Source organism: Anabrus simplex, chromosome 1, assembly GCF_040414725.1.
Source record: "Anabrus simplex isolate iqAnaSimp1 chromosome 1, ASM4041472v1, whole genome shotgun sequence".
NCBI classification, from domain to species: domain Eukaryota; kingdom Metazoa; phylum Arthropoda; class Insecta; order Orthoptera; family Tettigoniidae; genus Anabrus; species Anabrus simplex.
Window position 1 is genome coordinate 1747077584 of NC_090265.1, and position 12597 is coordinate 1747090180.

At 41.1% G+C, this 12597-nt stretch overlaps 1 protein-coding gene across 1 annotated transcript in view; it reads left to right on the forward strand.

The window, feature by feature from the left end:
• The first annotated feature begins 666 nt into the window (after positions 1–666).
• The window catches only part of Vti1a (Vesicle transport through interaction with t-SNAREs 1a), a 67588-nt gene continuing 55657 nt past the window's right edge, over positions 667–12597 (forward strand). Inside the window, exon 1 of the mRNA XM_067155148.2 lies at positions 667–785. Coding sequence (XP_067011249.1) covers positions 692–785 — 94 coding nt within the window. The 5' untranslated portion in view covers positions 667–691. The remainder of the gene's footprint in view (positions 786–12597) is intronic.

Here is a 12597-nt window from a genome sequence, read left to right on the forward strand (position 1 = left end):
GATTGTTTTAAATTCATATTCACCCATTCATTCTTCGTCATGACGTTTGGAATTATGGACAGTGAATGATTTTGGATTTCTAAATTGTCATGACATTTCGTACGTTTCATAGGCCTCTTTAAACTACAATGATCATCATCATAATTTTATCACCTGATGTGAAATGGGGAAATTCCTGTAACCACTCATAAATTAAAAAGGACTTGGAACCTGACACTTTCGGCGCAATTCACACTGTATAGTGTGCTATACCACTCAGTTTCAAGGCCGCACCGCTAGGTTCGCTGGCGGTCAATGTCTTACGATATCTCTCAAGATGTTACGTATTGTCTATAGTGTATTTGCTATTAAATCCTTTTATTCTCTCATTTGGTCGCAAAATATAAAGAACAAGATCAAAAGGACATATTACTACACTTCTTTAGTTCACTGGATTAAAAAAAGTAACACACTTTTTGTTTACAGAGATGATTGAAGATTGTAGCAGTTCACAAGAGACATTTCTGGTTCTGTAATATTCTGTGCAATTTCTATGTATGAGCCTGCAGGCTCGTTGGAATTAATTGAAAGAAATGAATGAATGAATGAATGATGAATGAATGAAGGGGGAAAAACAACGGTAAATTTTCAGCCTAGTTGGAAGGAAAACAGGCTAATGAACACATCTGTACTCCTTGACCATCTTACAAAGATGGCGTCGTTGATGGAGAATTATGAACAGCAGTATGCGGTATTGACAGCAGATATAACTGCCAAAATTGGAAAATTGTCGTCAGCGCACAATGGTACGTAGACCATAATTGTAAATTACTTATTGGCTACTTGGCGGGCTGTCTTAGTTATATTACACTGTTAAGTTGTATTTGGAATTTGACAGGTTGACGTAGGTTGTTGGCCCTCCTAAGATCTGCTGAAGTAATTTCTAGAAGAGGTTAGCTTGACAACTTCATTATTCGTAAACTAAATAAAGGTCATTTTCTTCCGAGCTATTTCTATGGAGAATAGTTTCTTACGGCCTTGAGATAATCTGGGAGTTTTCATCAAGGCTGACTGCTTGAATCAGAATTTTTTTGGGGAACACGAACCAATACTTTTATTCTCTTTTGACGTGATTATTGTATGATCAATGCTTTACTTCTCGCAGCCCAGCACTCGCTACATTCAGCTGCGCGCGGAACGACAAATTTTCAATCGTCAGTGTTAAGTATCAACAACAACAACCGTTAACAGGACATCAAAATTTGTATATGGTATTTCAGGTGTGACTGTTTTCTTGACTTAGGTAAAGTTAGTCCTTTTGACTGACTGAGCAGGTAAAACCTGGACTTTTGATAATTTTGGTGTTATTTCAAGTAATCTAGCTCCTGCTTAGCTTCATTACAAGTCAGGTTTGATCTTTTCACTACAGAAGGAAATACGAAAGCCTTCGGAAAGGAGGCCAGTTGGTTCACAACCCTCCACAAAATAATAAACCATTATAATTATAGATATACTTGTATTATTACAAAACAAGCACGTAATTATTGAGATTATGCCATTAGCAACAGCATGAAATTATTGTAAACATACAAATATTATTTACAACCAAGAATTAATAACGGTTTTGTATGTATGTATGTATGTATGTATGTATGTATGTAGGTATGTAGTGTGTTCAGCCTGAAGGCTGGTTAGAACCTCAACAGATCCACCGTCAGCTGTCATAAAAAGCCTAGGTGTCACTGAAGGGGCATACTAGGGAAATGAGGAGTTAGGTAGTTTCCTGTTATTTTTCTCACTGAGTCAGAAGGTGCTGTTACATATCATCCTCCCAAGTCTACTGAAACACATACAGCTGGGCTGAGTGGCTCAGACGGTTAACCCCAACTTGGCAGGTTCGATCCTGACTCAGTCCGGTGCTATTTGAAGGTGCTCAAATACGACAGCCTCATGTCGGTAGATTTACTGGCACGTAAAAGAACTCCTGCGGGACTAAATTCCGCCACCTCAGCGTCTCCGAAGACCGTAAAAGTAGTTAGTGGGACGTAAAGCAAATAACATTATTATTATTATTATTATTATTATTATTATTGAAACACATACACCAACCGACTCTGTGAACAACACTTTTACCCTATTCATCACAGGAACTGGCTGCATAAAGACTGGCACTGCTAGCATCACTCCTATTTCTGTAACTTTCATATGTCAGAGCCAAGGATGACAGTGAAACAGAAAAAATGAAAGTAACAAACTTGATCTGGCCCATACCAGGAGAGACAGCACAGTCTGCATGCTGTATCTTACCAGAGATGGATCTGAGCACCTGATGTAGGTAGTTGTGGTGTTTCCAGTTTTCACATCAAGCAAGTGGTACCTTAATTAAGGCCACGGCCGCTTCCTTCCCTCTCCTAGGCCTTTCCTATCCCATCGTCACCATAAGACTTATCTGTGTTGGTGCGACATGAAGAAAATTGTAAAAATGTATGTAGGTAGTATAAAATTAGCATTTGACTCTATTATCTGAGGTGTTACTGTCTTTTTTTTTTTTTTTTTTTTTTGCTAGGGGCTTTACGTCGCACCGACACAGATAGGTCTTATGGCGACGATGGGATAGGAAAGGCCTAGGAGTTGGAAGGAAGCGGCCGTGGCCTTAATTAAGGTACAGCCCCAGCATTTGCCTGGTGTGAAAATGGGAAACCACGGAAAACCATCTTCAGGGCTGCCGATAGTGGGATTCGAACCTACTATCTCCCGGATGCAAGCTCACAGCCGCGCGCCTCAACGCGCACGGCCAACTCGCCCGGTGTTACTGTCTTAACTTATTTGCAGTTCTCATAATCTTTTGAAGTCTAATATAGAAAGCATGGTTATTTGTGCAGCATTCTGCTTCAAACATCTGATGGAATTAGAGAATTTAGGTTGAACTTAGATTTAACTTTTTATAATAACTCTCAGCCACTGGTGGAGGAATGAATTAAATTACAAAGAACAACAGTATCAAAGTTTCTACAGGTTTCTTGAAGGGGTTGTAAATTGAACATGCTCTGTTTTTATCATAACTAATGCTGTGAAATGGAATACCTTAAGTGATGGATGAAATTGTTTGCATAAATTTATGAATTAGGCATACTGTTTCTATTCTAGGAACAAACTGAATAGCAAGGATACCGTATTCTAATATAGTATTCCAGTAATGGCATTCTGTCAGATTCAGATGTTCATTTCATGTTCAAAAATTCTCTTGAATATTTGGTTATGCTGCAAAAATGTTTGTAGGGTTCTTCTTTCCAGTTTGTCACTGTTGTTGTTTGAGTCATCAGTCCATAGACTGGTTTGATGCAGCTCTCCATGCCACCCTATCCTGTGCTAACCTTTTCATTTCTACATAACTACGGCATCCTACATCTGCTCTAATCTGCTTGTCATATTCATACCTTGGTCTACCCCTACCGTTCTTACCACCTACACTTCCTTCAAAAACCAACTGAACAAGTCCTGGGTGTCTTAAGATGTGTCCTATCATTCTATCTCTTCTTCTCATCAAATTGAGCCAAATCGATCTCCTCTCACCAATTCGATTCAGTATCTCTTCATTCGTGATTCGATCTATCCATCTCACCTTCAGCATTCTTCTGTAACACCACATTTCAAAAGCTTCTGTTCTCTTTCTTTCTGAGCTAGTTATCGTCCATGTTTCACTTCCATACAATGCCACGCTCCACACGAAAGTCTTCAAAAACATCTTTCTAATTCCGATATCAATGTTTGAAGTGAGCAGATTTCTTTTCTTAAGAAAGCTCTTCCTTGCTTGTGCTAGTCTGCATTTTATGTCCTCCTTACTTCTGCCATCGTTAGTTATTTTACTACCCAAGTAACAATATTCATCTACTTCCTTTAAGACTTCGTTTCCTAATCTAATATTTCCTACATCACCTGCCTTCGTTCGACTGCACTCCATTACTTTTGTTTTGGACTTATTTATTTTCATCTTGTACTCCTTACCCAAGACTTCATCCATACCATTCAGCAACTTCTCGAGATCTTCTGCAGTCTCAGATAAAATAACAATATCATCGGCAAATCTCAAGGTTTTGATTTCCTCTTCTTGGACTGTGATTCCCTTTCCAAATTTCTCTTTGATTTCCTTTACTGCCTGTTCTATGTAAACATTGAAAAGGAGAGGGGACAAACTGCAGCCTTGCCTCACTCCTTTCTGGATTGCTGCTTCTTTTTCAAAACCCTCAATTCTTATCACTGCAGACTGATTTTTATACAGATTGTAGATAATTCTTCGTTCTCGTTATCTGATCCCTATCATCTTCAGAATCATAAATAGCTTGGTCCAATCAACATTATCGAATGCCTTTTCTAGATCTACGAATGCCATGTACGTGGCCTTGTCCTTCTTGATTCGATCCTCTAAGATCAGACGTAAAGTCAGGATTGCTTCACGTGTTCCTACATTTCTTCTGAAGCCAAATCGATCTTCTCCCAACTCAGCTTCAACTTGTTTTTCCATTCTTCTGTAAATAATATGTGGTAAAATTTTGCAGGCATGAGATGCTAAACTAATGGTGCGGTAGCTTTCACACCTGTCAGCACCGGCTTTCTTGGGAATAGGTATAACAACATTCTGCCGAAAATCGGATGGGACTTCTCCTGTCTCATACATCCTACACACTAAATGAAATAACCTTGCCATGCTGGTTTCTCCTAAGGCATTCAGTAGTTCAGAGGGAATATCATCAATTCCAGTGCCTTGTTCCTATTGAGGTCACTCACAGCTCTGTCAAACTCTGACCTCAAAATTGGGTCTCCCATTTCATCAGCATCAACAGCCTCTTCTTGTTCCAGAACCAAATTATCTACATCTTTACCTTGATACAACTGTTGGATATGCTCCTGCCATCTTTCTGCTTTGTCTTCTTTCCCTATAACTGGCTTTCCATCTGAGCTCTTAATATTCATACACCTAGATTTCCTTTCTCCAAAGGTTTCCTTGATTTTCCTGTATGCAGCATCTACCTTTCCCAGGACTATACAGCCTTCGACATCCTTGCGCTTCTCCTTCAGCCATTCTTCTTTAGCTACCTTGCACTTTCTATCCACTTGATTCTTTAATCGCCTGTATTCTTTTCTGCCCTCTTCATTTCTAGCATTCTTGTATTTTCATCGTTCATCAATCAGGTCTAGTATCTCCTGAGTTATCCACTGATTCTTAGTTGTTTTCTTCCTTCCTAACATAGCTCCAGCAGCCCTACTGACTTCATTTTTCATGACTGTCCACTCTTCCTCTATAGTGTTCCCTTCAGCCTTTTCGTTTAGTCCGTGTGCAACATGTTCCTTGAAACAATCCCTCACACTCTTTTCTTTCAACTTGTCTAGATCTGATGTTTTTGCATTCTTTCCTTTCTTCAATTTCTTCAACTTCAGATGGCATTTCATGACCAACAAGTTGTGGTCAGAGTCCACATCTGCTCCTGGGAAAGTTTTGCAATCCACCACCTGGTTTCTGAATCTCTGCCTAATCATAATGAAGTCTATTTGATACCTTCTAGTGTCTCCAGGTCTCGTCCACGTATACAGCCGTCGTTTGTGGTGTTTGAACCAAGTATTGGCAAGGACTAAATTATGATCAGTGCAGAATTCAACTAGCCGACTTCCTCTTTCGTTCCTTTGTCCCAATCCAAATTCTCCTACTGTATTACCTTCTCTTCCTTGGCCTACCACTGCATTCCAGTCTCCCATCACAATTAGATTCTCGTCACCTTTTACATATTGTATTAAATCTTCTATCTCCTCATATATTCTTTCAATTTTTTATCATCCGCTGAACTAGTAGGCATATAGACCTGCACTATTGTGGTGGGCATTGGTTTGGTGTCTATCTTGACGACAATAATTGTTTCACTATGCTGGTCGTAGTAGCTTACCCACTGCCTATTTTCTTATTCATTATTAAACCAACTCCTGCATTTCCCCTGTTTGATTTTGTGTTGATAATTCGGTAGTCACCTGACCAAAAATCTTGTTCTTCCTGCCAACGTACTTCAGTTATACCAACTACATCTAACTTTAGCCTATCCATCTCCCTTTTCAGATTCTCTAACCTACCATAATGATTCAAACTTCTAACATTCCACGCTCCGACTCGCAGAATGTCAGTATCCATCTTCCTGATGATCGCCCCCTCTCGTGTAGTCCCCACCCGGAGATCCGAATGGGGAACTAGTTTACCTCCAGAATATTTTACCCGGGAGGAAGCCATCATCAGTACGTCATTCATACAGAGAGAGCTGCATGTCCTCGGGAGGTAGTTACGGCTGTAGTTTCCCGTTGCTTTCAGCCGTGTAGCAGTATCAACACAGCTAAGCCATGTTGAGTATTATTACAAGGCCGTATCATTCAATCATCTAGACTGCCGCCCTTGCAACTACCGAAAGGCTGCTACCCCCCTTTCGATGAACCATTCGTTAGTCTGGTCTCTCAACAGATACCATCTGATATGATTGCAGCTGCGGCTCGGCTATCTGCATCATTGGGAGACACAAGCCTCCCCACCGCGGCATGGTCACATGGTTCGCAGAGGAGGAGTTTGTCACTATGATCATTTAAATTAATAGTTTTATAAACATTCCTGTGTCACTCTTCAAAGAACAATATTCAGAATAAATGAGTATTTGCAAGGTATAACATTTCATACCTTGAAATTGTGGACAACTTCAAATATCTAGGAAGTTAGCTAATATAAAATGGAAGGCTGGATATATTAGCAAAAGAATGCAGCAGGTGAATGTATGCTATCAGAATGTAGGAACCTAGTTTTGAGAGAGAAGATATTGAGGGAGTGTAAGGGAGTAATGTACAAAATATGTTATACACACATTAACATGTGCAGTGATGACTAAAAAGAGGGAAGAGTAAAATTCACTCCGGTGAAATGAAATTCATAAGATGTGTGATAGGAAAGACAGAGTGAGAAATGGAGATGGCAGGTTGGAAATTGGAGTAGACAAGTTAAATGACAGCATTGAGAAGAACAGAATAAATGGTTTACACATGTAAAAGAATGAAGGAAGGATATCAAAACAGATGATGGAGGCTAAGTTTGAGGAAACGAAAGCAAGAGGGAGACCTGTAGGAAGTTATAGACTTGAGTGTTTCATAAGCTGCTTCTAACGTTGTCAACCCTGAAAGGAGTTGTCAGCAGTACTCTGATAGTCCTGGTCATGTGCCAATCTCCTCAGTTCGATGTAAGATTGGCAGCTAAGTTCCTCCATTAATTAACCTATATATCATCATAAATTTGATCTGCTGGTTCTTGGGAAATCCAAAGGATCATAATGCAACGGTTTCCTCTTACTTTCCACATCCTGTGCTGTGAACCATGAGATTTTGTCATTCACCTTTCTAACCTCAAGGATATGAAGGTGGCCTGGACCTTCATACACACATTCACCTTCCGAAGAGGCTATTTGCCCTTGGTAGACAGGGACCACATATACTAGCAGTTGCTCAAATGCAGTTTATTGCCATATTGCGGACTATATTTCATAATTTCATGTGAAAATTCCTTAACATTCTTTGTATCTTTTCTCTTTTTCTTCATTGCTACTCATTTCAAACAACTTAGCACACTGGGGCGAAACGCTGGCAACCAGGAATGAGTTAGCTGCAAACATAGCACACTGGGCAAAAACGTTGGCAACCAGGGATGAGTTAGCTGGAAAATTTATAATGTCCAGGAACGGACAAACTGTATTGGTATTATAAGTTGACTCATTCGGAACAAACATTTTGGTTCCCTATGGGAATCAACATCTGTGTCATCTGATGGCCAGGCAGGCATCAATTTTTGAAAATGAGACAAAGTCTCTCATAGTGCATTGGCACTGCTGGTGGCTCCACGTAGCCTATGCAGTGGCCTCCACGGTATGCACTAGCCATATGTCCTGGTAGGTGTGCTATTTTCCAACTAATGAGATCAACTTAGCACACTGGGGCGAAACGCTGGCAACCAGGAATGAGTTAGCTGGAAAATTTATAATGTCCAATAACGGACCAACTATATTGTAGTGATGGGACATTCGATTCATTTTACTGAATCGATTAATTTGATTCCGTTCACGTTACTGAATCGATGCAGTGATCCGATTCACGGCACATTAGAGTCACCGCTCCTACTGCAACTGTGTAGTATGTAATGGTAAGACAGCAGCAGCAGCAGCAGCAGCAGCAGCATTCATTGTTCGCTGCAGCCATCTGGTCTTTATACTATGAGCTCCTTTCTTAGAAAAAAAAATGCTAGTAACTCTAATACATCGAAGGTTTCCGGCGACGCAGGATGGGAAAGGTCCTGTATTAGGAAGGTAGCAGCCATGGCCTTAATTAAGGTACAGTCCCAGGATTTCCTGGTGTAAAAGTGGGGAAACTATGGAAAACCATCTTAACGGCTGCCGACGGTGGGATTCGAACCCACCATCCCCCGAATGCAAGCGCATAGCTACGCGATACTAACTGCATGTCCAACTCGCTAGGTCAGTTTTGAAAATATGTACAGTATTTTTCTATCAGCAGAGGATTTTTTTAAATCGTCATATTTTGTATAGGCTACCCGAGATGTACAGTAGCCCACTGGTTTTCTAATTCAACATACTGTTGGTTAAGTTATTGCATCAGTCGGCTCACTTACTGTCCACATATTATTGAAGTCTTGTGCAATGGTGTGACATACGAACTGAGACAATACTGAGCCATTCTTCCCAATATAAAACAGGTACTTTTGAGTGGTCATGAGCATGACTCGTAGTAGGGCAGGCTAGAGTCGAGTTTAATTAATTGTCAAATGTCAACTAAGTTATAATACTAAGATTCATTAAACTTTTTTTTTGCTAGTTGTTTTACATCGCACCGACACAGATAGGTCTACATAAAATCAGTTTCATGGTCCGTATCGCACTTCAATAGATTCACAATTAAGTATTTATTATTTTCCACCTAGTCGATACAATGATTGCTTAAGGCAATTTAATGGTTAAAAGCGGTACATATTTCGTATTTTATCAACATCTTCAGCCACATAACACTGTTTAGATGAAAAATATATAAAATTGACAAAGTAATGCTTAAGAGGAAGTGTCCTTAAAATTAACATAAGATTGACAACATTAATGTTAATTTTAAGGACACTTCCTCTTAAGCATTACTTTGTCAATTTTATATATTTTTCATCTAAACAGTGTTATGTGGCTGAAGATGTTGATAAAATACGAAACATGTACCGTTTTTAACCATTAAATTGCCTTAAGCAATCATTGTATCGACTAAGTGGAAAATAATAAATACTTAATTGTGAACAGATAGGTCTTATGGCGACGATGGGACAGGAAAGGGCTAGGAGTGGGAAGGAAGCGGCCGTGGCCTTAATTAAGGTACAGCCCCAGCATTTGCCTGGTGTGAAAATGGGAAACCATGGAAAACCATTTTCAGGGATGCCGACAGTGGGGTTTTAACCTGCTATCTTCCGAACACTTGATACTGGCCGCACTTAAGCGACTGCAGCTGTTCATTAAACTAATAAATAGTATAACCTAATAGCCTACCTACTTACTAGCTACTTTAGAATTATGTTTTGACTACCTTTTTATAACACTGAAAATAAATCCATCTATTATTTAACCCTCCCTGTAAGAAAAGGACAGTGAGTGCAAGTGGGTATTATTTTCAAATGAGCTGAGCTCGGGAGTCCATTTAGCGTACAATTCTTTCAGTGTACCGTGGCTCTGTATGTATTGCTTCAGAGGAGGCCCGGCTCTCCGCCATTGTCCACTGTCCAGTGTGCTGATAAGGAGCCGTGTGTATCTTGTGTCTCACTGAGCCGTGCTCGTTCACGATTCTTTCGGTGTGCCATGGCTCACTGTATGTCTCGCTGCAGCGGAAGCTCGGCTCTCCGCCACCCGCCAGTGTCCAGTGAGCCGATAAGGAGCCATGTGTATCTTGTGTCTCACTGAGCCGCACTCGTTCGCGATTCTTTCGATGTGCCATGATTCACTGTCTCGCTGCAGCGGAAGCTCGGCTCCCCTCAACGTCCATTGAGTGCGTCACTCAACACTGTCCGCTGGGAGTAAGCTGAATCGTGTGCCATGAGCTCGCCGTTCCTGTGAATCGATTCACTCGGACACTTGAATGAATCTATACGCTGCTTCGAATCATGCATTCAGTAGCCAACACTACTATATTGGTATTATAAATTGACTCATTCGGGACAAACATTTCAGGTTCCCTATGGGAATCAACATCTGTATCAACATACCTCTCAATCGAGCAGCTCATCTCCTTTCTCCCAAGTCTTCCCAGCCCAAACTTTGCAACATTTTTGTAACACTACTTTTTTGTTGGAAAATCACCCAGAACAAATGGAGTTGCTTTTCTTTGGATTTTTTTTTTTTTTTCCAGTTTTTGAATCAAGTAATCCTGGTGAGGGTCCCATACACTGAACCATACTCTAGTTGGGGTCTTACCAGAGACTTATATGCCCTTTCTTTTACATCTATACTACAACCCCTATACCTACAAGACCAGAAACCTCTTCCCTGCTGAGCTTCCCAATTTACTGCATGACATAGGTTATGGCAACTCATTCATACCTGGAACTATACGCTCCTGGAATTTCCTTCCAGCTGTAATTAGAGACATACATAGTAGAAATGTATTTTAAAAGAGATGTTATAAATGGTACATAGACTTAAGAAATTAGTACCGGTATTTATTTTTTAAATTTTAACTCTCAGAAATTTATCTTTTGTTTATAACTATTATTTAAGTTTAATTTCATAATTACATGTAGTTAAGAACCTTAAGACTCTGTAGAATAGCTTCCTGTCAAATTCCCTTTCATTCACTGAGTTGTTTCCAAGGAGTCCCTCACTTTTCAAATGGAAGTGGGGCTCAGTTACTCCCATAAGCTTGCTTAAAATGTTCTGAGCGTGTTTGGTAAAAATTCTGTGAAGCAGGATGCTACCCCACTTACACATAGTTTCAGTGTGAATCTCTCGTATAACAGGTTAGGGACCACCGGTGGATTGTATAGTCCTAGCCACCTGAGCACAAGGATAGCCATGACTCAGAATATGTCTGGGATAGATAGATAGATAGATAAGGAATGGGTGAGCCCTGCGAATTGCAGGGCTCCACACGTAGGTCTTTGAAGACCCTTTGTGTCCCTTAAACGGGTTTGCCTAGTCCAGCCCTAGTGCTCCTATACCAGTGTCTGGATATTGGCATTCCTGATGTCTTCCAGGCTCACAAAATGTGAGCCAAGATATCGATGTTTAGTGCTTGCAAGAGCCTCGCACTGACATAACACATGTACGGAGGTCTCTTCCTCCCTACCGGATCTTCTACACATCGGATCCTGACTGATTTTCATGATGTGCAGGTATTTCGGTAAGGTATTGTGGCCTGTCAACAGTCCAACTACCATTCGTATTCTGGTCCTATTCAAATTTATCAGGACCTTTTTATAACTTTAGCTAGACCCTTTGATAAGTTCACGTGCCTGCCTTGCTATGGTTAGCCTCTTCCAAATGTCTAAGTGAGACTGGTTTGTCCACTGGGATATTATCTGTTTCACACTTCTGAGTGACACTCCTAGGAAGGACTCTGGTCTCTTGAAAGGACCTTTTGAGCCTTGTTTCGCTAGTTTGTCAGCTTCTTCATTTCCACTGTTTCCTGTGTGCCCAGGGACCCATAATAGGGTAACTGGGCTAAGTTCACACAGCTTATCTAACATCCTTTGGCGCTCCCATACCATTTTTGATGTTGTTCTAACTGCGCATAGTGCTTTTAATGCTGCCTGGCGGTCGCTGCAAATGGGGATGCATCTACGTTCAGGCATGTTCCATACATGTACAGCACAGGCCAGTATTGCATATACTTTGGCCTGGAAAACAGTAGCACATATACCCATGGGAAGGGAGAGCCTTGTCTTAGGCCCCCAGACCCCGGCGCCTGTGCCCGTCTCTGTCCGCGAGCCATCTGTGTACCATGTACAGCCCCCAGACCTAAGACGGGCCCCAGCGTCTGTGGCCCACTCCTCCCTTGTGGGTATCACCGCTGTGAACTTATAGTTCAGGTTAAAACTAGGCTTCATCAGGTCCCTGATCTTCATTGTCGCACGGCAGGTCTGGTGAAGCCTTGTAAGAATAGAAGCATGACCTCTATTCGGGTTCTTGAAAGACCATCCTCCGAGTGACCAGAGGCGGTAAGCATTCATTCCCGCTATTTCCTTAACATATAAATGTAAGAGGGGGAAGACATAGGATGGCCTCCATTGCACATAATGGTGTAGTATCCAGTGCCCCTGTTATTCCTAGACATGCAAGTCTTTGGACACTGTTTAACTTGTTGGTCGCAGTTTTACTGTCAGAACCTGGCCACCAGACTAAAGATGCGAAGGTGATCGTGGGCCGTGCAATATAAATATAAAGCCACTGGACCACCCTAGGTCCTAGGCCCCAAGTCTTTCTGACGGCCTTGCGACAGGCCCACATAATCTTGCGAGCCTTATCCACCTTATGGTCTATATGTTTCTTCCAACTCAGTCTTGCCTCGAGG